At 56.2% G+C, this 23,260-nt stretch overlaps 3 protein-coding genes across 9 annotated transcripts; 1 reads left to right on the top strand and 2 right to left on the bottom strand.

Moving 5' to 3' along the window:
- Positions 1-13: 13 nt before the first annotated feature.
- On the bottom strand, positions 14-4,463 carry STMN1 (stathmin 1). Its single transcript, XM_031594920.2, has 5 exons — positions 4,335-4,463; positions 3,259-3,326; positions 2,368-2,540; positions 849-1,040; positions 14-495 (listed from the first exon to the last, which is right to left on the bottom strand). Exons 2-5 carry the CDS (start codon positions 3,269-3,271, stop codon positions 427-429), a joined length of 447 nt encoding a protein of 148 aa, XP_031450780.1. The 5' UTR covers positions 3,272-3,326; positions 4,335-4,463; the 3' UTR covers positions 14-426.
- Positions 4,464-4,662: 199 nt separating this feature from the next.
- On the bottom strand, positions 4,663-16,759 carry PAFAH2 (platelet activating factor acetylhydrolase 2). 6 transcript variants are annotated; one of them, XM_090124286.1, is made up of 13 exons: positions 16,598-16,758; positions 15,112-15,305; positions 14,836-14,986; positions 14,531-14,627; positions 14,365-14,433; positions 14,134-14,248; positions 13,249-13,362; positions 13,049-13,140; positions 12,802-12,972; positions 12,580-12,728; positions 10,986-12,311; positions 9,740-9,814; positions 4,671-6,218 (listed from the first exon to the last, which is right to left on the bottom strand). In XM_090124286.1, exons 2-11 carry the CDS (start codon positions 15,199-15,201, stop codon positions 12,217-12,219), a joined length of 1,143 nt encoding a protein of 380 aa, XP_089980412.1. In that variant the 5' UTR covers positions 15,202-15,305; positions 16,598-16,758; the 3' UTR covers positions 4,671-6,218; positions 9,740-9,814; positions 10,986-12,216. The 6 variants fall into 6 exon arrangements, with proteins under 6 accessions (XP_089980414.1, XP_089980411.1, XP_089980413.1 ...); XM_090124288.1 differs by having other exon boundaries at positions 4,663-9,814; positions 15,112-15,217; positions 16,598-16,759; XM_090124285.1 differs by having other exon boundaries at positions 4,663-9,814.
- A 177-nt stretch (positions 16,760-16,936) lies between these two features.
- EXTL1 (exostosin like glycosyltransferase 1) lies at positions 16,937-23,086 on the top strand. Of its 2 annotated transcripts, none has more exons than XM_090123932.1 (12): positions 16,937-17,449; positions 17,561-18,736; positions 20,691-20,784; positions 20,853-20,960; positions 21,101-21,166; positions 21,235-21,367; positions 21,443-21,561; positions 21,875-21,970; positions 22,049-22,135; positions 22,309-22,469; positions 22,539-22,710; positions 22,781-23,086. In XM_090123932.1, the coding sequence occupies exons 2-12, from the start codon at positions 17,805-17,807 to the stop codon at positions 22,961-22,963; spliced, it is 2,151 nt and encodes a 716-aa protein (XP_089980058.1). In that variant the 5' UTR covers positions 16,937-17,449; positions 17,561-17,804; the 3' UTR covers positions 22,964-23,086. The 2 variants fall into 2 exon arrangements, with proteins under 2 accessions (XP_089980058.1, XP_031450784.2); XM_031594924.2 differs by having other exon boundaries at positions 16,938-17,449; positions 21,047-21,166.
- The last annotated feature ends 174 nt before the right edge of the window (positions 23,087-23,260 follow it).

Below are 23,260 nucleotides of genomic sequence, written 5' to 3'. Positions count from 1 at the left end.
ATCATTCTCATGATAACAGCACTGTGCAGCTTTATTTAGTCACTCAGTTACAGCAGTATTTTAAAAGACTGGGACAGTCAGATTTTTTGAAGTGTAACATATTCAGCATGGAACAGTATACTACATATTCCTTTCACAAATGTCTTACAGAGCTGATACAGTACTAGCCATCAATCCAGCAGCAAGCGCTCTGGAGTAGAAAAGGATGCAACAAGATAGCTACACTGGAAAGACAACTTTAGAAAAAGTGAAACATGTAAGGTCTCCCCTCTAGTCCCCAAAGAAAGCATACAGTTTGGATCTAACTTTACAGTTCTACATCAGTTTCTAGAAACTTAAAAGAACAAAACCAAAAAGCAAAACCACTGGCCAGTACAGTCTTTGGATATTTAGAGGAGGGGGAGAATGTCAGTTTCCAGAATGAAGTCAGTTGGTTTCGGCCTCACCAGGGTCTTTGCCTTCTTTGTTCTTTCGAACCTCTTCGATATGCTTATCCTGAAAGACATGAGCAAGGACATATCAGCCCCCCAGGCCCAGAGGCAGGGCACACAGCAAAGTGAGCCTCAGCTTGCTTCCCAGCCCTCAGCTCACAGCAGGTTCCTAATGGGCGTCACTAAAGAAGGCTACAGAATGAAGCTTCCTGAGAGCAAGCAGCCCAGTGTCACCCCAGCTCCCCAAAAGGAACATTTCTACAAACTCTTTTGTGGATTTAATAATCTTATTTCAAAATTAGAACTCCACAGAACACTGAAGGGTATCTGTCTGCTCCCTCACACGGCCATTTACTTGGCTCTACCTATCTTTATTGATACATTCCCTCCCAGACAGAACCAGGACTCTACACATACCTTCTCCCTCAAGCGTTCCAGTTTGGCAGCCATTTGTGCCTCACGGTTCTCTTTGTTAGCTTCCATTTTGTGGGTCAGCTTCTCCTCTGCCATTTTGCTGAAGTTGTTGTTCTCTTCAATTGCTTTCTGAAGCACTTCTTTTTCATGCTCCCGTTTCTCAGCTAGCTGCTTCAAGACTTCTGCTTCATGAGACTACAAACAGACCACGCACGTTTTGAACACAGAAACAGATGAATGAGGACAACTACAATCCTATTGCTTGCAATTCCTAAGAAGAGATTTCTCTGCTCTTTTCCCCCCCCAAAAAAAAACCCACCAACTTCCTGATGAAATACAAAGCTGCCTAGTACTTTCCCCACCCCCACAGCCTACATTTCACCATTACAAACCACACAGGAAAGCAAATTTCTATCATAACTGAAGTCTTGACAAGTGGGATACTTCCCAGAACAAACAATATGGGTAGGTTTTCATTTCAGCAGACACAGTTGTTTTTCTCAGTAGTGTTTGGTATGATGTTATGCTTTGATTTTAGGCAAAAAGCAGTGTCAATAACATACCAATGTTTCTAGGTGTTGCTAAGCAGGGCTACAGAGAACCAAGGACATTTCAGTTTTCTTAGCTTCTCCTACTGTCTTGCCAGCAAGGGGACTGGGGGAGGCACAAGGAGCTGGGAGGGGACAGAACCAGGAGAGTTGACCTAAACTGGCCAAAGAATGGCTACTCCATACCATGTGACACCAGGCAGAAAGTAAATTTAAAGAAAGGAAGTTCATCAGGGGGTGGTGAGTAACTGCTTGTACGTGACTTGTCATATTTATACATAGTTATAATCATTATATGTGTATATAAGCTTTTTTTCCCCCCCCCTCTTCCTTTTCTCATATCTTAGGCTTTTTTTTTTTAAGCCTCAACTCAAGCTCTACTTTTTCTTTTTTGTCTAATTCTCTCTCCTGTCCCACTAGGAAGGGGGAAGGAGGGAATGAGCTAATGACTGCATGGTGCTTAGCTGCCTGCCAGGCTAAACCACAGCAGGATATTTGATGCTAACACCTATGGAACTCTCCTACTTCTCAAAATGGCAGGTTACTGTGATTCTGGTTGCACAGGAGACTGCACCCCACTTAGTAAGCCTCTGCACTGCTAAGGGCGCCAAACCACATCTGAACAGCAGGAACTTACCTCAAGATACTTTACTCACAAGGATTCTAGTTGCAGATTCATCACTAGATATTGTAGAAGAAAGTGAATCCTTAACAGTACAGACTTAAGAGCAGCTTCTTTCCTGAAACAGCTTCCCCTCCCAGCTAAATATCTCCCTGCTTTTCAAGCGATCATTCAAAACCCTTTTGGGAATAAAGCTTTGTAAGAACAAACCCAAGTTCCTAACAAAGCTGAATTAACATTCACAATGTAATACCAGAAATAAACTGCTAACCACTCGTCTTAAGAAAGAAACTGTATTTAAGAAAATCCCACTGCTTGCAGATCTCACTTTAATCTATCGTTTCAAACGTACCTTGCGTCTCTCTTCTGCTGCTTCCAGTTTCTTCTGAATTTCTTCCAATGACAGATCCTTCTTTTTTGGAGGAGAAAGAGGAAATTCTGGGGCTGCCTCTTTTGAGCGGGGACCAAGGATCAGCTCAAATGCCTGCCCAGAGGCACGCTTTTCCAGTTCTTTCACTTGGATATCTAGGAACACACAACAACAACAACCCTCAGTGGTGTTTTAAGCCAGGAAACTGACTTGGCTAACACGAGCAAGCCTTCAGTAATTCAATGCCACCAAGCTGGCTTAAGGAGACAGCTGCATCTGAGCCAATAGCTGTGTTTTAAGCAACAGCACCACTATTTTAAAAAAAGAAAAAAAGGCAGCGGACAATTTTGTCTGCCGTTCTTCCTGGATACTGCATCAAAGCACCTGATGCTATTGCAGCCTTACGTATCCAGAGTCACAAAAACTAGCATGGCAGGACTCCAAATAGGGGAAAAAAGAAAAAAAAAAAAATCCCTTCCTTTCAGTGAAATCTGAGGCAACGTTTTTATTCGTTAAAAGCCAGGAGAGCCAAGAACTGACAACAGCTCCCACGGAAACACGCGAGGCAGCGTTCTGCTCTTTGAAGACCTCTGAGCAGACACCTCAGCCCCGCGCAGTTTCCTTTTTGATCACCCAGCTGCCTGCATGACAGTTCTGTTGGCTGAGCAGATGGCACACAGACGAACCGCATCCTATCTGCTAACAGCGTGTGATGGCTCGGGGTGCTGCTTTAACAGCTTCTGCACAGCAAGCCTAGCGATGGGAGAAAAGCACGGCGAAAACAGTTAATTATACATTTGGTGCAGCTCAATTATTGCAGAGGGAAGCAAGCAGAACAATGCAAAAGAGCATCAAGCATATCGTGCTCCGTACCAGAAGTAGCCATGACCGAGGCAATCCGCCTGCAGGAGCCAACAGGAGACCTTCAAGCAGATAAAGTCCTGGAAAACAAAGAAACGTCTGAATCGCTCGTGGTTTCTGGACGCGTTTGGAATCCGACTGCATTCATTCGCCGAGCAGCAGACAGACGGCTGGTTCGCTGCACGGCGTTATCTTTCCCTTTGTTTGAATCCACGTCCATTAAAACACGCAAAACCAGCAATGTCAGCGCTCCCCCCCCCCACCCCGCAGCACCGAACGGGCGGACCCGACCCCAACCCCAACCCCGACCCACCCCCCCCTCCCGTCGCACTGCCCCGCTCCGCCCTCCGCCAGCCAATCAGCGCCGCGCGTTGCGGCGGAGGCCCCGCCCCTCCCAACCGCACCGAATTCAAACGGCCGAGCGAGACGGCGCGCGCGCAGGCGGGCGGGGGGCTCCGAGGGGGCGGAGCCAACGGCAACATCCGGGCTCTATCCGACGCCCCCCCCCAACCCAACCCAACTGCCGCAGGTGCGGCCCCCGCCTCCCGTCTGCCCCCCCCCCCCCCCCCCCCCCCCCCCCGCCCTCCTCCAACCCGCAGGGAAAAGGCCCCAACGCGAGAGGGGCTTCGCAGGCTCCGGGGCGCGGCCGGGCGCCGCCCCTTCCCCAGCTGACAATGGCGGGGTGCTGTCAGCCGGGGGCGCGGCCGCCCCTTCTCTCCTCTCCCCAGCCGCCATCGGGGCGGATCCCTCGGAGCGATCCCCCCCCCCCCCAGCCCATTGTCTCCCGCGGCGCTCTCTCTTCGTCGCCGCGACGCCCGCGGATCGAGGGGACAACACCCGGAGTTAAGGGGACAAAAGCAGCGCCCGCAACCCCCCCCCCCCTACGGCTGCGGAGCCGCCCCGTCAACGCTGTCAGTCCCCTCACAGCCCCCCCCCCGCAACCCCGCGCTGCGGCACCGCGACCCCCGCAAGGACAGCCGCCCCCCCACCGCGAGCCCTTCTCCTCAGACCCCTTCACAACGGCCGCGAGGGCGGCGGCGGCCACCGCTCCCTTCATCCACGGCCGAGCACCGACGCCGCGCACCCACCTGCCCGCTCCGCCGCTCCGGTCCCACTCCGCTCCCGCCCGCCCCGCCGCGCACAAAAGCGCCAAACAAAGACACGTGACCCGCCCCGCCCCGCCCCTATTGGCCGAGCCGAGCGGCACGTGCCGATCGGCGGGGAGGGCGAAGCTGGGGGGTTCTGCGCCCCCTCCTCCGCCGCCCGTTGCATGCCGGGAGCCGTAGTCCGCGGCGGGCGGGCGGAGGCGGTGCGGGGCGGCGACCCCCGCGGCCCGGCGGTGGCCCGGCGGAGGATGCGGGGCCGCGGCGCGCCGTGCCTCGCCTCCGCGGGCCGTCCCGGGAGCTGCGCGGCCCGGCGCCGCGCTCTCGTCGCGTTGTCGAAAAGCTGCGGGACTCCCTTTGTCTGCCGCCCCGGTGGCGGGGAGGAGCGGGAGTCCCGGCTGGCTGCGGTCAGCCTTCGCTGCGGGGATTCGTTGCGGTGGTGACAGGGCGGACACCTCCGGGGTGGCTTCGGGGCGGCGGGCTGTGACCGCGCCGTCCTTCATCCCCTATTGATGCGCCTCGGCCCCTTGGAGCCGTCGGTCACCTCGGGGCGGCGGTCGCTCGGGGCCGTTGTCTCTTAGCTCAGTCCCTTGGTTGGCCAGCACAGACCTCCATCGTCTCAGCATCACTGCAGTGCCCACCTTTGGTCCCTCAGGGCCACAGCCGCCCCAAAGCTGCAGCCTTGCTATGGCCCTATGGGAGCGGGCAGCGGTTCTGGGGTCAGCCACCAGCACAGCACCTCTCCTGGGAGGTGACACCAGCAGAAAAGCCGTCCTGCTCTTTGGGAGACACGACACGTGTACTGCCTGCATGCATTCCTCATCCTTGGCTGCATAATGAGCGCTCCATTCCCCGGATAACACCATTAGATAAGCGGTTTGCTCACCAATGTGTGCTTTTATACGTTCTGTACAACGACCAGCGTGCAATTCCTGTGGCCTTGCCATGCTGCAGTCACTTCAGCCAACACCAGCAGCCACTAAGAGGCAGATGGCCGGAGAAAAACACCAATCTGCTACAATACAACCCAGCACAGCAGTCTTTGTACCCAAAATACCAAAAGAAGGAGTTTTCTGAGGGATCCACCCTTCTCGTGCACAGTCTTAAGGATTTTGCACCAAAAAAACAACCACCCTACCTTCAGGAAGGTTAATATTGTGACAGAAATGTACAAAGCTTTCAAAACAGAGATTATTTTAAACACTTGCCCTGTTTTTTTTGTTTTTTTTTTTACTGATCTGACGTCTATTTCCATGGAAACCACATCCAGCCGCCTGGCTGCTGGAACTGGGAGAGGTTTCTGCTGGAGTGAATGGAAGAGCCATTTTCCAGCAGCACCGTTGGGCCTTTTGTGGGGTGATAGGGATCCCAGGTCCCACATGGTTTGCCTGCCTGGCCATTTGGGATCACGCCTGGTACATTCACAGGGTTCCTGGCTCAATAACATCCATCGGTGCCACACACAACACACTTGTTTTGTATGAAACATCTTGAATGCTTGGATTAAATGGCACCAAATGCTGCTGGATGACAAAGAAGCCGAGTAATCATGACATCAGCTTGTGTTTTGCTTTATCATTCGCTATTATTCACATAGATCAGCGTTGGATGCTTTAATACTAATGCTTTTCAGTAAAATTAGCAAGCTTATCCTGGGATGATCTCAGGGTTTCCCAAAGGAAGTAAAGCTTCCTGGGTGTTGGGCTTCTCCTTTGGTACCTGCCTTACTGCCATTAGTCACTGCTCCTCCCTGGAGAGATGATGATGGAGTATTGCTTTGCAGCTTTTGAAGAAGGGCTGCAGGCTGGGATACAACCACAGGTCACGCAGGGGCTGTTTTCTGAGCCTTCCATCTTATCTCCTGGGCTCCTCACAGGGACAAAAAACCAAAAGAGAAAGAAAAAAAAGACCTGAATGTAACTTACCTTCCTTTGTAGATCAGCTTTACAGCCAAAAACATTCACTTCACGTAAGAACTTGCATACATAAGAGGCAACACAGTGGGAGTCAGAATTGGGATCTGCTCTCAGCCCTTACATTTTGCAGCCCATGTCAGTTATGCAGACTTTAGCAACCTCTTTGTGCCACCTGCCACCCACCACCGGCTCCAATTTAAGCCAAAATCTCCAAGCACTGCTGCAACACAAAGAGGAGTAACAGCTCTTAACAGCTGGAGGAGCACAGAGACGATCTCATTTTTGGCCTCATTGCAAGACTGCTTTTATTTTTGGAACCTGCTTGTTTATGTGGCATTTATTTTTGTCAAATCTCAATGAGAACGAAGGATGTGAAAAGCTTTTATTACACTTGATTGGTGTTTATCAACACTTTTACTGGGATTCTAAGCAGATTCTTCTCCTGGCAAACCTTGGCGCTGTGTGGCTGCAGTCCTGCTCATCTCCCAGGCTCCTCACCACCAATAAGAGCTGTTTGTTAGAATTCCAGTTTAAAAAGAGCACGGAGCACTCAGACTCCTTCCACCACTGCATTCTGCTCTCAGAGCAACAGCAAAGCCAAGGGCTCATCCAGAGAGCTCCCCATCCGTGTAAATTTGGGACGTGACGTGATTAGATGTAGCACGAAGATTAAAGAGCCCCCTCTGATGTGATTATCAAAATACTCCACAAAGAGACTGACATAATTAGGTGACAACTCAGCCCACGGCAGCTCTTTTAACTTGCAAAAATATTTAATCTCCAGTGAGAAAACGTGCTTTGTGAGCACTGAAGTGCCACGTGGTGGATGGGCTGACATCCTGTACATTAGTTGGAGAATGTTTTAAAGCACCTTTGTAAAAAATGTCAGCAGCAAATACTTTCTGAGACTTGCAATGGTCACTGCATGAGTAATGTATGTTCTAAAGCTAGAAATCCAATGTTCTGCTTGATCCAAGTCAATCAGAACCTGCGAGAGGAGACGGCAATAAAAGAAACTTGTGCTCAGGGGTAGAGAAAGGCTGCAAAGTTTCCTCTTTCCCTGTTTCCCAGCCTTTGCACTAACATCCAGCAAACCCTTTTGCACTTCCCCATGTGCTGCTGGAAACTATTGGACTTTTTTCCAATCAGACAAGGCACCTGAATTCTGTTGCAGGTTTGCTTTTTGGGAAATTCAATGGAATTTGCTTCATTCGATTCCCTCCCTGATCCCACTGGGAAGGGTGCAGTGAGTGATGGGGCTGGGCAAGAAAAAAGCACAACAGCTGAGTTCCTCGAGATTCTGGCAATCAGGTGAGGTGGTTGGGGAGAGGCAAGGAGGAGGGAAAGGGTCCAGCTGTTAATAAAGAGCAGAGACTTCACACTGGGTAACATTCCAGGGTTGGTGGATTCCTCCATGACACCAGCAGTGCTGGGAACTGCCTGATAGAAGGGGTCTGTGTGCAGTGAAAGCTGTCCTGGAGGTCTCCTCCATTCTCCTTACTCTCAGCATCCTTTATGCTTTCCTCCATCTGCTCCTATCTGTGTTTCCCATATGGAGCACTGAGAACTTTGCTATTTGAGGATGCCTGCGCACAGCCCAGTGCTGAGGGTGTGAGAGCCACGGAGAGGGGCTGCAGAGAAACCCTATGGAAGGCTTTATGCTGCTTTTTGTGTGTGAGAGCCAACGTGAGATGCTCTAATTGCATTTCAGAAGTGACAGTCAGTCGCTGCAGGTGGGATAGAGCAAAGGAAACGTGTTTTCAACAACCACATGGAAGAGAGGTGCATAGAGAAGCCATAAAATATTCAGTAGAGATGGAAGATTCCAGTAAAGACATTTGCTTTTGCTCTTTGCGAATGAAGCGAGGGAAAGAAAAGCTGGGGATAGCACTAATTATTCCCTGGTTCCTAATTAGTTTCTTGAATTTAAAATATGGTTTCAGCTCTCTCAGCATCTCAGCAAGCCCATTGTGCTATTAATACTTCCCTGGTGAGATATGGTTAAAAATACTCCCACCCTTTCACGACAGAATGTAGCTTGGAAGTGTTGTGATGGAAGGAGTTCAGGGATGGAAATCCTCTTAAAGGAGCACGACTTCCCCTGTGTCAAACAGATGGGGTGGGTGAGCTGATAGCAACTCCAGAGCGAGCCTGCTTTCACTAGGAACAAACTCTGCAATGACACTCAATGCAGAGCTTCGGGCTGCTTGCTGTCAAAGCAGATTCAATTACAAAATCAATGCAGAGCCATACAGGGATGGATTTTACTTATTTCTTGCAGAGATTTGCTGCCTGGGAAAATCCTACAGTGTCTTCCTTTGAATGGGCACTGTAAGGAAGCATCGCCCCACACAGAACCACAGTGCTGTATGTGGATGAGATCTGTGTCAGACACCATGGACACAAACCATTCCTGTCTGTTTTGTGAGCTAAATACATATATATATTTAAATGTATACACACACACACTTTAAAGCATCTTTCCATTGCAGTCCAGCCATGAGCTGCTTTCAGCCCCCAGATCCCTTCAGGACAATTAGTAATTCTCTCCCATCTCCATCATCAATTTGGCTTCAAAACGGGTTAATTCCCACTCCATCCCTCTGGCTCTGTGGGCTGCCTGGAATCGCTCAGTATGGAAACAATACCTGCACTTAACATTTGCTCAGTGCTGTCTGATCCCTTTTCCCCCCCCCCCCCCACTAATTTGAGCTCCTAATCAATACATATATTAAAAGAAAAAAAAAGAGACTGGGCACATCCATCACAGCTGTGAGACCAGGCAAACAAAGGCAGCCTTGCTGGTTGAAAAGGCATCGCTGTCTTCTATGCAATAAACCCAACTGCTGCTGTACTCTAAAATCGATACCCAGAGAGACATGCCTGCATTGTGACTGCTAACCTAAGTGCTTCATTTAATTAAAAATAAAATAAAAAAACAACCAGAAACCCAACCCAGGCCTTGGGTGCTGGATGTTGTTAGAGCTGCTATAACTTGAGGAGACAAAGGCATCCTGAGGCCCCGTGTCAGCCAGGATGGGGCTGATGGAGCACCTGTGGTCCCCATCCCACAAGGTCTGAGCTCAGCCCGTGCTTCCTAAACTCAGGGCAAATGACCCCAGATGATCCTTCCAACGTGTTCTGTACAGCCTGAAACCAGAGACACCTCACACAGCCCTTTTCCTCCTCCAGTGCCTCGGTTTCCCTGCATCCCTTTTTTTTTCCTGTTATTCAGGGAGCATCTCTCGCCCCATCCAGGGCCAGCAGAGCATCGCTGCAGCTGCAATGGGGCTTCAGAGTGAAAACTGACAAAAAAAATACCTGTTTCTCCCTCCAGATAGCCTGGAAGCGACGAGGACAACAACTTGCTTCTGCCATGAGGGAGGTTGATTTTTCCTTTGAACTTCACCCGGAGTAAAGATTTGATTTGCCAATGGAAAGAACAGAGCAAGGTGAAGAGCCGCGTGTACTCACCGACCAAAGGGCTGTGAGGAGAGAGGAGCTGGCTGGGAAGCAGGTTGGGTGCTGCACATCCAGGCTTTGCTATTCCTTTAAAAAAACACAAGGAAAAAAAAAAAAAAAGGAAGAAAAAGAATCACGCTCCACTAGATGTTACGGTAATTAAAAGGAGGCTTTAACACAAGGCTCAATTTGCATTAATTAATTAAATCAAGCAGCAAGCTTCGATGGAACAAAGCCGGCTCTCGAGCAGCAGTGCTTATTGCTGGGCTGGGGTGTGTGTGTGTGTGTTGGGAGGGAGGCATGGAGAGCCCTGAGCCTGCTGTGTTTGTGCTGCTCGATCTCAGCCCCAACCCCGGGAACAGCATCTTTCAGAAAGCAAAGCTTGCACTGCGATGGAGGAATGCACCCATTCACACCCTGGCCACGCTGAAAGCACAGCTGTGAGAAGAATACAAATGGGCAGCTGTTGGGTTATTTATTGATAAGCCACCGGTCGGAATATGGAAGCAGAGCAGGCACAGTGCTGAGCTCAGCTGGAAGCAAGTCCCACCCAACGAGGGGTTGATCTCCCATTGAGCAGCAAAGTCCCCCAGCGGGACCCTATAGACACAAACCCCACATGTAAGGGCAGAGTGACCGAGAGCTGATAGCAGTTGGGTGCTGGAGCAGCTCCCAGATCATGGTAACCCTTAACTGCTGCTTCCTGCCAAAAAAAGCCTTCCAGCCAGGTCCAGCAATACAATGCATCAATCCAGCAGCAGGGTGAGCACCACCGCCTTGTGCTACACCTGGGGATTTGTATCACAGCTTCTGTGCACGCTGCTCCTGGCCTCCAGGCTGGAGCATGGCATGGGGACAGGGATGGAGGATGCCAAGGGAGGGAATCTGGGCTGGGTTTGGAAGAAGAAACACTGAGCCTAAGGCTGGCACTGGAGGTGGAGATGAGCAGCTTTCAACACACCGAAGGGTTAACATATTGCAGTTGCCCTCCAACCACAGTCTTCATCCCCCCCCCTCCCCTCCTCCCTGAGCCTTTACATAAGGCTCGTGCAGAATTTATAGCCTCCCTCAACCACGCGGAGCCGAGCCACTCCCTGCAATGTCAGAGCACATCACAGCACTGCTAATTCTGGGAGGAAGATGGGACTTGATTTCTGCACCAGTCACTGTCTCTCACTGTTAGGCAGGACACAGAGGTGCGTTCCCCCATGGGTTCTGCAGGCAGTGACCTCAAGTGTCTCCTCCTCACCCTCAATACCTTGGTCCTGGTGCTGCATGATGCTCCAGTACACTCCCAGCACCAGAGAGGGCATAAATCAGTTAACAAATATGTATCTGGAACCTCCAAAAGAATTGAGGTCTTGCAGCTTTGTCCACACCACTTCTTGCTTTGCATGAAGACGAGCCCTCCTGCTGTTGCATCTCTCCCCCAGAGCATCCTTACCTCCTCAATTAAAAGGAGAGGAGAAGGAAAGGGTTTGCCTATCACAGTGGCACAGATGGAGAACACAGGAAGAATGCTGCTCCCTCCCCATTCCCCTCCCTTTCCCCCAAATTCACTGTCACCAGATGAGGAATAGCTCCCAACACCCCAAGCCAGGGCATCCTAGCTGCATGCAGTGCTATGAACCATACCTATGGCTTTTCTCCCTGCAGTGCAGGAGCTGTGGCACTGTGCTGACACTGCCCTCACCATGTGCATGCCCAGCGGGGACAAAGGAGGAGCAGATGGACACCGCTCAGCGATGCAGCAGCTGCTGAGCAGTGTGTCCTGCAGTGCCTGCTGCATCCCAGCCCCACTGCCCATGGGAGCCTGGGGACATCTGTGGGGCCACCAGCAGTGCAGCTCCAGAAGCACCGGGCTTCTGCTTGGGGACAGCTGAGAGTGGGGGTGCTGTGTAAGGTGGCTCCTTGTCACAGCATCTCTGGTATTCCCTAGGATTGTGCCCTAGTTGCTCCTCAACTGCCCCATTCCCAACACGTGCCTGTGCCCACATCCTGCTCACTGCCCTGCCCTAAGATGCTCACAGCCAACCCACCAGCCACTTCTTTTTTTCTTTCTCCCCCAAATTTTGCACTTGCAGTCAGCACCCTGATCAGATTTTACCATCTCCATGCTCAGAGCCCTCATTGCATCTTTCCTTATGCTGGATCACTGCTTGAACCCCCCAACATGCAGCAACCCCACTGCTGCAGTGCACACAGGGCCCAGTGCCCCCCATGCACGCAAGCAGGGCACTGTCATCAAGGCAAACTCAGGTCTGTGACCCCAGGGGTTTTATTCCCTGAGCTCTGCAGTCTCCAGCAGCCACCAGAGGCTCTCAGGCAGGGAGGGCTTCCTGGAAGCACGGTGGACACCACAGCCACATCTTGCAAGCACAGTCTGCAGGCCTCACTCTCCCAGGGGTCCTCCTACCCTCTGGAGGCAGACCCCAAACATTTTAGACAAGGAGCAACTGAATTCCCAGCAGCTGGATCCCAACAGCAAGCTACAGGTTGGAGAGGCAGGAAGGTGCTTCTGGAATGATGGAGTCCCCGATGCCTTCGAGGAGGTGGTCCCATCGAGCAAACTCCTCTCTCACATCTGCATGGGGCAGAGATGGTTTCAGGGTTACTACAACAATAATCACCCCAGCTTCATGCATAAGAGGAGCAGCCACTGCAGGAGCAGGAAAGAGACCAAACCAGCAGTTTTCCCAAGGACTTCCCAACCAACACTTCTCCATGTCCTCTGGGCATTGCCACTTGTGCCTGGAAGATGGCAGCCAGGTGGCTCATGGCCATATGGAATGGGGATCATCAAACCAACCTCATGCTTTCCCAAGCCCCATTTAATTCCACCTGTGCCATACCAAGGTGCCTCTGCAGGAAGGCCAGAGCTGCCTGGCTGGTGATGTCCAGGCACTTGTAGGGGTCGAGGCTGCCCCTCACATTGAAGACACGGGGGATGAGCTTCCCGGTGAGGAAGGCAAAGTCAGTCTGGCTCTGGTGCACAGATCCTCTGGGGAAGGGAAGGGAGTGTGGGTAAGAGCCTCCCACTCCTGACCAGGCACCTGCCTCAGCACCAGACTCACAGGATGGTTATGATCTTTGTCTGGCTGTTCCTGGAGCTCAGCCTCTTCATTTTGGCCACACTTTCAGGGGTCTGGAACTTCTCAGTGTTGATGAAGAGCACAGGCTTGGACACCTCAGGGTACAGCATGTTCTCCAGGGGGAACATCCATGCATCCAGGGCCACTGCGCACCTGGTGGGATGGGCACATGTGCCCATAGCCCCTCTGTGGCCTTCCCAGCCCTGGGAAGCATCCCAGAGCCACCCACCTGAACCCAGATTCCTTCACCAAGGCCAGCACAGCTGTCACCCCACCAAATGAATGGCCCATGACAGCTGCTTTAGCCAAGTCAATGCTGTCCTGCAACAAAGACGTGCACCACAGTGAAGGCATTTTCCTGTTTTTCAGGCAACGTGACCTGACCCTTCCAGCCAGGAGCACCCTGGCCAGCCCTGCAGCCCCATGTACCTTCAACACAGAGAGGTCGAAGCCCTGAGGAAGGACGTTGGGGATGGATTTACCACTGCTGACGGCCCGGAAGAGCTGAAGCGCTCGTGCACACTCATTTGCTCTGTGATGAACCTGCAATGCAAGCTGCCCCATCAGCTGAGCAAATCCTGTGGGGGTCTGCACAGGTGCTGCTTTTCCCCCACATCTCCCAGCAAGAGCTCCCCTCCGAACCCCCAGCACTCAGACACACCTCATTTCCCTGAATTACCGCAAGCATAAAAGCAAACAGGAGGCTGCACCACAGCAGCTCCCACAGGGGATGCAGTAAATTTATTGAAACACTTTCTTTGTTATTATTATTAATTCACTTAGTCTGATACCACAGACCACTGGAGATAACCCAAAGCCCTCAAACACTCTCCATTCTGAGCCACAGCAGTGCTGCCAGAAGATGCTGCACTTCAGACCGAGGCTCTGCCCTCAGCTCACATCCCAGTCCTGAACACACATAAAAATAACAGGCTGGAATTTAGGACTGCCAAAAGCACCTCCAAGCTCTGCATGTTGCAAAGAGGCTTCCAGCCACAGATCTCAGCTCCTTGCTTTCCTTTTAAATGAGGCAGAAAGGAGCAGCGGGGAACCTCGCTCAGCAGGAAGCCCTCCTGCTATCAGCTGTGCAGGGTAATCCCAGAGAGACAGTGATGGGAAAGCACCAGCAGGCCCTCAGACTCCAGGAAATGGAGACAAATGGGGTGGGGTGGGTTTTTCCTCAGTTTACAATGAGAAAGCTCAGGTTCAGCCCCAGTATTGATGCAGTATGGGTTTGGGAAGGGTAGATCCCCTAGGGCGGGGGGGGGGATGTGATCCATCCTGGTTTGCCCATCCCAAACCCTCCCCCCATACCTGATTGTTCCGAAAATAAAACTCCTTCTGTCCCTGTGGCACCTGCTGGTGGGGGATCCACTGCTCCCGGACAGCCTCTGCTGTGCAGAAATAGGTCATGGCAGCAGAACTGTCCCTGCAGCAGCAAGGAGGAAAGGAGAACATGGTGAGGCAGCTCTCTGCCTGGCCCCCATCCTGCCGTGTATTTGGGGAGGGGTTTCCCCTCGAGGCTGCAGGGACTGTGACACCAACCTGTGCTCCAGCGCAGCCACCACAAAGCCCCAGGATGCCATCTGCATGCAGATGGATGAGTACACAGTGCTGTGAAGGGATGAGGTCAGGGCTCTGTCTTGAGCACCCATGAGGGCCAGTGTGAGGAACCCACAGCACCAGAGTTCCCATCCCAGCCCCCCCCTACCGAAAGGCTCCCAAGCCATGCGAGAAGATGATCAACGGGTACCCACTGCTGCAGGGTTTGAAAGGTGCCTTCCAGCTCAGCGGCACTCTGCAGGAGCCTGTGAGGGACAAAAAAAAAAAAAAAAAGAAAACACCCCAAGAAAAAAAAACAGGAGATGGGCAGCAAGGCACTGCTTGGACCCACAGCACCGACCCCAGCTCCTCTTCACACCAGGGCCCGGTGGATTGGTCTTAAGCCCACAAAAGCAGCAGGTGTGGAGGACACGGGAATGCCTGCGTGGGGATGGGGGTACGGCCGCCCCTCACCGACGGCGATGCTGAGCAGCGGAGCGCACCACCGCCGGCTGTGGCCGCTGAAATCAGCCAGTCCGCTGCAGTACTCGTAGCGAGGAATCCAGAGCGGCCGCTCGGCCCCATCCCGGGGCACGCAGGGGTAGAAGAGGCGGAAGAAGAGCCCCTGCAGGACAGACGGGACGGAGAACGTGGTGCGTCCTCGTCCCTCACGGCAGCGGCCGCAAGGTGTCCTCAGGAACTCAGCCCTGCCGATACCCAGCAGCCGCCCCGCCCGCCCCTATCCCATACCTGCTGCGTATGGCCCACCATGACGTCCGCGCAACCCACGCGGTGAGGTCCCTTCTCCGGGGGCAATGCCAGCGACTGTTCCCCCCCCATGGCACCGCAGCCGAGCCTAGACAGAGCGATGCGGTCAGCAGCCGTCCCCCGAACCTCCTCTTTCTCCTGTCACCAGATCTCCACACCGTGGCCACTCCGCATCCCTGCAAGAAAAGAGGCTCCCGCTCCCCTCCGCACCCACCGAACCCCGCACACACCGCGGATCACAGCGTATCCGCGCCGCCGCCCCGGCTCCGCGCTGCCCTGTGCCCGGCCACGTGCTGCCCCGAGCGAGCAAAGTCCTGCAGCCGATCAGAGGTTACGGCTGTGATTTCTCGCCCCGTGTCCCGACTCGCCTCGTGGACACACGCAGCTGTTAAACGCATCCCGTGCCCAACCCGCCCCACGTTCACAACGCAGCCGGACAGTTGAACCCGTCCCATCCCCCGGTGGGGGACGTGGAAGACGGGAAGGGGCGGCTTGGACGAGCCGGAGGTGGCACACAGAGCTGCGAGCGAGGGAACGGCGCAGGGCTGACACCGGGACAGCCCCGATCACCGCGGGAGACACGGGAGGATGCGGTTCTGCACCGCACCCACGGAGAACTACAGCTCCCAACGTGTCCTCGGCTGAGGACTGCAGCTCCCACAACGCACCGGGTAACCGGACTACAGCTCCCAGCACCCCCCGCAGCACCACAGCTCTCACCGCCCCTCCCTCACGCAACCCCTCCCCATCCCCCCCGCAACCCCCAGCGCTTCCCCAAAGAGCTCCCAGCGCTCCCCGCCCCGTCTGCTCTGCAGCTCCCACCGTCCCCCCAACACACGGCTCCTCGAACTCCCAGTGCCACCCCCCCCCCCGCTTCACCCTCCCACCCCTCGCACTCAGCACCCCCCTTCCGAGCACCGACACCGCACCGCCTCCGTGTCACCACTGCAACCGCACCTCCCAGTGCGGAAGAAAGTGCCCAGCTCAAATCACGGTTCTCCAAAGTCCCGAGGCGCTGCTCGGCTCCGCCTGCCCCCACGCCCTCCCCCCATCCCCGTCCCCACGTTCCCCGTCTTTAATTTAAACCGCTTTCGCAGTCCCGCGCCCCCGATAATCCACGGCGGCGGGGGATTAAATCCCCGCGGGGCCGAGCTGTCCCCTGGGCCGGGCAAATCGCCAAAGATTTGGTTTAAAAATAATAATAATAATAATAATCCCTGACAATCTGTGCACGCAGCCCACGCGCTGCTCCACCCCGGGGAAACTGAGGCAGGTGCGGGCCCGGTAGGGCTGTGGCGGTGCCACTCCCGCTGCACGCCAACCGCTCCACACCCCACCCAGCGTCCCCGCGGGCTGAGGCCGGCCGCGTTGTTACACCCATACACCCACGGCTCGGTTCCAGCGCCTGGGCTGCCGGGAGGGGTGGGGGCTGCGAGCCCCGGCCTGCCCGCCGTGTCCCGGGGCTCACCTCCGGTAGGCGGGACGAGGGTGCCCCACTCCCACGTGGGACGCGGTGATGGCAGCGCTACGGGGGTGGGTGAGGGCACGGATACACACCGGGAGGGCACCGGGACCCTCGCACAGCCCCCGCCGGGACGGGGGAACCCCCACGGCCACGTGGGCGCGCTGCGATGTCTGCGGGGCGCGCCTTTTTGGTGCCGCGGGCCACGCCCACGTGGGCTCGGACAGCCAATGGGAGAGCGGGGGCGGGGACTCGGTGGCGGGGGGAGCGGGCGGTCGAGTGACAGATGCGACGGGAGGGGGGGACAGCGGGGGGAGTGACAGCTCGGGAGGGGGGAAAAAGAGCAAGTGAAGGGACACGGGGACGGCCCCGGGGGGAGAGAGGGACAGAGCCTGCGGGGGGACAGACAGCTCGGGGGGAACAGACAGCGTGGGGGGGGGGAGGAAACAGCGTGAGGGGGGACACGCAGCTTGACTCGGGGTGTCAGCAGCCCAGAGGGGCACAGGCAGCGCGGCGGTGGCTGTTAGTTGGGAGGAGGACGGACGAGCAGCCCAAGTGATAAGGTGACAGCAGGGGGACACAGTGACACCCCCAGGAGGCACAGCAAGGCGCTGGGAAGCAGGGGGTGCCCCCGGCGCGATGAGCGGCGGAACGCGGCGGGACCCCACCCGGGGAGCGGGACCGAGGGAGTGCGGGGACCGCCCCACAGCCGTCCCGCGGCGGCGTTAGGGCAGCGCGGGGCCCCCGTCGTGCGGCCGCGTCAGGGATGCGGAGCCGGGGCTGCGGCACGGCCGGACCCCGCGGGCAGCACCGACCGAGAGCGGGCACCGGCGCCGGGACAGCGGAGGAGCAGCGGAGGTACGGGGGCGGCGGTGAGCCGGGGTTGTCTCCCGGAGGCTGCGGGGGGAGTCCCGCCGGGATTGACCCGGTTGGAAGGGAAGCGATCATGCGACCTCGCTCCCTCCCTAGGGATTTGAAGCTGGGCCAGACGGCAGAGGGAAATGTGACCGTCGCTCCACCGAGCCCGGGAGTGAAGGGAACGCTGCGCTGGAAGAGAGGCAGTGGGAAACCCACGGAGGGAGGATCGCGGGGTCCCCCATCCCCACACTGCGGGGCAGTGAGCACCAGAAGCCGCTCCGCCTGGGGTTGGGGACACCGTTCTTTCCACCGGACAGCAGTACCCATCCGAGCCTGATGAGAAGCTCGTGAACCTATGCAGACCAGGAAGAAATACATTTTCCTGACTTTCCTCGCCTCTTGGCTTCTGCTTTTCTTCTTTGGAAGAGAGCAGCTGCGCCGTTTCGCTTTCTTTCCCAGGAGGAACGTCGCAGCCCGCAGGAGTTGGCCGCGCTGGGCGGATCGTGCCCTCCTGCACAGCTTTGCGGAGCCCCGGGAGCTGCAGGGCAGCGGTGACACAGCGCAGCCCTCACCCCGAGCCCGGCGGGCGGCACAGCTGAGCACATCCCAAGGCAGCCGGTGCCGCATGGAGAGCTGCTTCGACGCCTCCCGCTGCCAGAATGGCTTCAAAGTGTTCACGTACCCGCGGGAGCACGGTGAGCCCATGTCGGAGAGCTACAGCAAGATCCTCGCCTCCATCGAGCGCTCGCGTTACTACACCCCGCGTCCCGAGGAAGCCTGTCTCTTCGTGCTGAGCATCGACACGTTGGACCGCGACCCCCTGTCTGCTCACTACATCCGCAGCGTGGAGCAGAGGATCCGCTCCTTCCCGTTGTGGAACAGCGGCCGCAACCACCTCATCTTCAACCTGTATGCGGGCACCTGGCCCAACTACACCGAGGAGCTGGGTTTTGACATCGGTCACGCCATGCTGGCCAAAGCCAGCTTCCACAGCAAGAACTTCAGGCCCGGTTTTGATGTCTCCATCCCTTTGTTTCCCAGGGAGCACCCGCAGCGCGGCGGGCAGAGCGGGTGGCTGCACCACAACTCGGTGCCCCCAAAAAAGAAATATTTGCTGGTGTTCAAGGGGAAACGTTACCTGACCGGGATTGGCTCCGGCACCAGGAATGCTTTGCACCACATCCACAACGGGAGGGACATCGTGTCGCTCACCACCTGCAGGCATGGCAAGGACTGGGAGAGGCACAAGGACACACGCTGTGACCAGGACAACGTGGACTATGAAAAGTGAGTGGGATGGGGATGGGGCCAGGTGGGGGGAAAGGCTCTGTAAGTGTGCACAGGGAATGGGGGCTCTCCTGGTTTCATTTCCATCTAGTAAGGTGCTGGTGGTTTGAGGCTGATCCATTCTGTATTAAAGTTGGAGCAATCTGGTGAGAGCAGCTCTGATCTGCAGTCACCACTGCTGCTCCTACTATGATTTCTCTTTTTCCTAACACCGATGAATGATGCTTTTCTACTCCCCCCTGCTGTCCTCCCCTAACATAAATGTTTTTTTTGGAGATGAGCCTGAAACTTCCCCCCAGCCCAGCTCAGCTCCAAGTCCCATAAAACCAAGGTGTTTGGGCATCCTGGTGTGGACATCACAGTGTGGGCTCCCTGCCTGCAGCTTTGGAACAACTTATGGCCACACGAGAACTGATGGGAAGGATGGGACACCATCCTCAAAGTATCTTAGGAGGTGCTGGGAGGTAAAAGTGGAGCCGGGGCTGCGGGCACTTGGATTAGCCAGGGCTTCAGGGCGGCTCAGGAGGATCAGCCCTCATGGTGGGGCCTTCTTGGGGACAGGGCAGTGGGACATGTGGTGGGCCGATGGGCTGGGGCCCAAGGTCAGTCCTGCACTGTGGGGTGGGAAATCCCCCTCTCACCCAGCCCAGGTAATCCCCTAATGCTGTTTGTGATACACAGGGATTTACACCTTGCCCAGGACAGCTTTAGACAGCAGACTGATGGTGAGCACGTGGCACACGGCTGTGTCCTCCTGTGTGACCACGTGTCTTGTCCCACTTGTCCCCGTGGGACACCTGGGCAAAAAGGCATCAGCATCTCCATTGTACCCAGCCAAGGATGTGTGCAGATGTCCCCAGGTGGGACAGTGGCAGAGGGGCAGCGGGGACAGGACACCGGGGACAGGGCACTCAGGTTTGGAGATGTCCCTGTTTGCTTGGGGACACAGGAAGCAGCCATGCCACTGAACCACAGGAGAAGAAGCCAGCCTTGTTCAGGGCTGCATCGCCCTCCTCACTCCCGAACAAACCAGTTCTGTACTGGATAAAGGGCAGTTGTGGCCACGCCACGGTCCTGCCGCCTCGGGGAGGGCTCCCTGCAGCCGCGGGTCCCCCGTGGCACCGAGCCCAGCCGGAGCTGCACAGGGGCCGTGCAGAGGGAGCACGGTGGGCACCCGGCCCGGCCCTAACAAAACAAGGAAGCCCTGCCGGCTCGATTGCCCGGAAACCACAGTGCGTCAGGAGCGGAGTGTTTGCATCGGGAGGTGCCGGCCCCGCAGCCCGGCCGGCGCCAGGCTTCCAACCACGGCCGCCTGCGAGGGAAGGATGCCCGGCCATCGGGGACACATCACGTTCCCGTGTGGGGCAGGTGGCGATGGGGTATCCCTGGGATATGGCAGAGGCAGAGCGTGCCCATGGAGTTTTTAGTCGGATGGGTTCTCTGGAGGTGCATTTTGTTCCTAAAGATTTGTGTTGCTGATGCTTCAGCGCTGGGCTGGCTTCCTGCTGCATCACACACAGGGGGGTTCATCCTTACCTCACAGCCACCCCATCAGCTCCCCCAGCCTGGAGGTGGCCGGCGCTGACCCCACATCCTCACCACAGCTGGGTTCAGGGGACCTTCCCCTTGGGGTCAGTAATATCCCACATCACTTTGGCCTCACAGTCCCTCCCATCCCACCCAGCACCCATCCTCTTTATGTGCAGGAACAGACAGGGTCTGTCCCACCCAAACGTCAATATTGGCTTTTCCGGTGCGGTCGCAGGGCTCTGTGAATGCCTCTCCCTGCAGCTGCACAGAAGGGGCTTTCACAGCCGGGGGGATGCACTGCCCGCAGCCCCCCCAGAGCGGTGCCAGGACTCAGTGCAGTTTTGGGGCTCGTGGATTTGGGTGCTGACTGCACTGTGCCTCATTGCTGAGGAGCAGATGGTGCTGACTCCCCTTCCCCTGCCAGGTTTGATTACCAGGAGCTGCTGCACAACTCCACCTTCTGCATCGTGCCCCGTGGCCGGCGTCTGGGCTCCTTCCGCTTCCTGGAGGCACTGCAGGTACCAGGGGGCTGCGAGGGCATGAGGGACCATCCCCCGTGTCCCTGTGCTCATGGGGTCCTGTGCAGGCCGCCTGCATCCCAGTGCTGCTGAGCGACGGCTGGGAGCTGCCCTTCTCTGAGGCCATCGACTGGGGCAAAGCGGCCGTGGTGGGCAGCGAGCGACTTCTCCTGCAGGTACTGCGGTGCTGCCCCACGCCCAGCACCAGGGGTTGACCTGATGGGGGGTCTGAGATGAGAACCCCATCCCTCCCATCCTGCAGATCCCCTCTGCCATCCGCTGCATCCGCCCGGAGCGCGTGCTGGCATTCCAACAGCAGACCCAGTTCCTGTGGGACGCATACTTCTCCTCTGTCGACAAGATCGTGCACACCACGCTGGAGGTGAGCCTGGCCCAAAAAGCCCCCCCCAGCTACCAGGACCACCTCGGGGTGCTGATGTCCTCACACAGATCATTCGGGATCGGCTGCTCCCGCACCGCTCGCGGTCCCGCATCCTCTGGAACGCACTGCCTGGGGGGCTGCTGGCACTGCCCGACTTCTCCACGCACCTTGGGGACTTTCCCTTCTACTACCTGCAGCACGGTAGGTTCCCGTGCCACACGTGCTCTGTGTGCCTGATGCCTGCCCCCACACCTCTCCTTTTCCCCCACATTGCAGGCTCCAGCCCTTCTGACAAGTTCACAGCACTGCTCTGGGCTGCTCCTCAACTGGGCTCCCTCTCCCAGTCCACTCTCAAGCTCATCCAGGCCGTCTCCAAGTCCCAGTACTGTGCGCAGGTGGGGAGGGATGGGGCTGGGAAAGGCCAGGGTGGGATTGGGGTGGGAGGGAGGTGGCAGTGTGGCAGTGATCGTGTCACCCTCAATGTCCCCTGCTTGCAGCAACAATGAGACCACCTATGGTTTTATTCTGGGGCTGGTCCAAATCCTGGTGTAATGTTTTTGGGATGGAAGAGGTGCAGCCCTATGCAGAGAGCTGGGCTGGAGCTGGTCCCACTGCAGGACCAGGAGGGTTCAGCATCAGCTGCCCTGCAAACACTGATGACAGACTCCAGGAAACACCCCTCCACTGTGCCTTTGTCCCCCTGCAAAGATCCTGGTGCTGTGGAGCTGCGAGAAGCCGCCGCCACCGAGTGGGATGTGGCCACAGACTGCTGTGCCTCTCACCATCATCCAGGGCAGGACGAAGGTACACAGAGCAGGATGCAGGGAGCTGGGGTTCACACCCCACAGCACATCCCATATTGAACTCCCACCTCTGCTGCAGCTCAGCGACCGCTTCTTCCCATACGCAGCCATTGGGACGGATGCAGTGCTCAGCCTGGATGAGCACACCAGCCTCTCCACCAGCGAGGTGAGCACTTCCCAGCCCCATGGATCAGGGCAGGATGCGTGGTGGTCACTGCAGAGCTGGCAGTGAGTGCTGTCCCCATATCCCATAGCTCAGGGACAGGCAATGGGGCAGCCAGCAGCCTCCTCTCACGGGTCCCTGTGGGTTGAGGTGATGCCATCCCCTGTCCTTTGCAGGTGGATTTTGCCTTTGTGGTGTGGCGCAGCTTCCCTGAGCGCATCGTGGGCTTCTCTGCATGGAGCCACTTCTGGGACCCCGAGCAGAAGCGCTGGGGCTACACCTCCAGGTGGACCAACAAGCTCTCCATCATCCTCACCACCGCCGCCTTCTACCACAGGTACCTGGCTGGATGGGGAGGGCCCCGTGGGGCTGTGAGGCTGAAGCCTGACCTCCTTGTTCTCCACAGGTATTACCACAGCTTCTTCACGGAGTACCTCCCCGCGGGGCTGCGGGAGCTGGTGGACAGCCTGACCGCCTGCGAGGACATCCTTATGAACCTGCTGGTGGCTGCTGTCACCAAGCTGCCTCCCATCAAGGTCACGCAGTGGAAGCAGCACAAAGAAGCTGCGTCTCAGCCGGTAGGATGGCATCCTGGGGTTCAGGGACTCCCCAGCAGAGCCCTTCACCCTGTATTCTCCTCCTGCTCAGGTGAAGGACACGGCGGCAGGCAGCACCCGGCGTTTCTCCCAGCAACAGGATTGCCTCAACCAGCTGGTGGACTGGTTTGGCTCCATGCCACTCGTGTCCTCCCAGCTTCGCCTCGACCCAGTGCTCTTCAAGGACCAGGTCTCTGTCCTGCGCAAGAAATATCGCTACTTGGAGAAGCCCTGAGCTCAGCCGTGCAGCCCAAACCCCTGCACAGACCTTGCAGGACATGGCACAGCCCTCCTGGACCAAGCGCTGCCACGGGGCTTTATTCCTGATTGGGTTTTACCAGTACAATAAAGATCGGTGGAGGTGTAAAGTCTGACATGGGGTGAGCATATTGTACCCAGCAATGGCACAGCACTGTGCCACCAACTCACAGCACCTCTGGGCTCAGCAGCCACTGCTGTGCTCCCGTGTATGGTCACAGCACCGGGTGCCCCATAGCTCCACACGCTGCAGGGCCACCTCCCCGTCCCTGTG

This window comes from Phasianus colchicus, chromosome 24 (assembly GCF_987193195.1).
Source record: "Phasianus colchicus chromosome 24, bPhaCol1.hap1.1, whole genome shotgun sequence".
Lineage (NCBI taxonomy): Eukaryota > Metazoa > Chordata > Aves > Galliformes > Phasianidae > Phasianus > Phasianus colchicus.
This window is presented reverse-complemented; position numbering and strand designations above follow the sequence as displayed.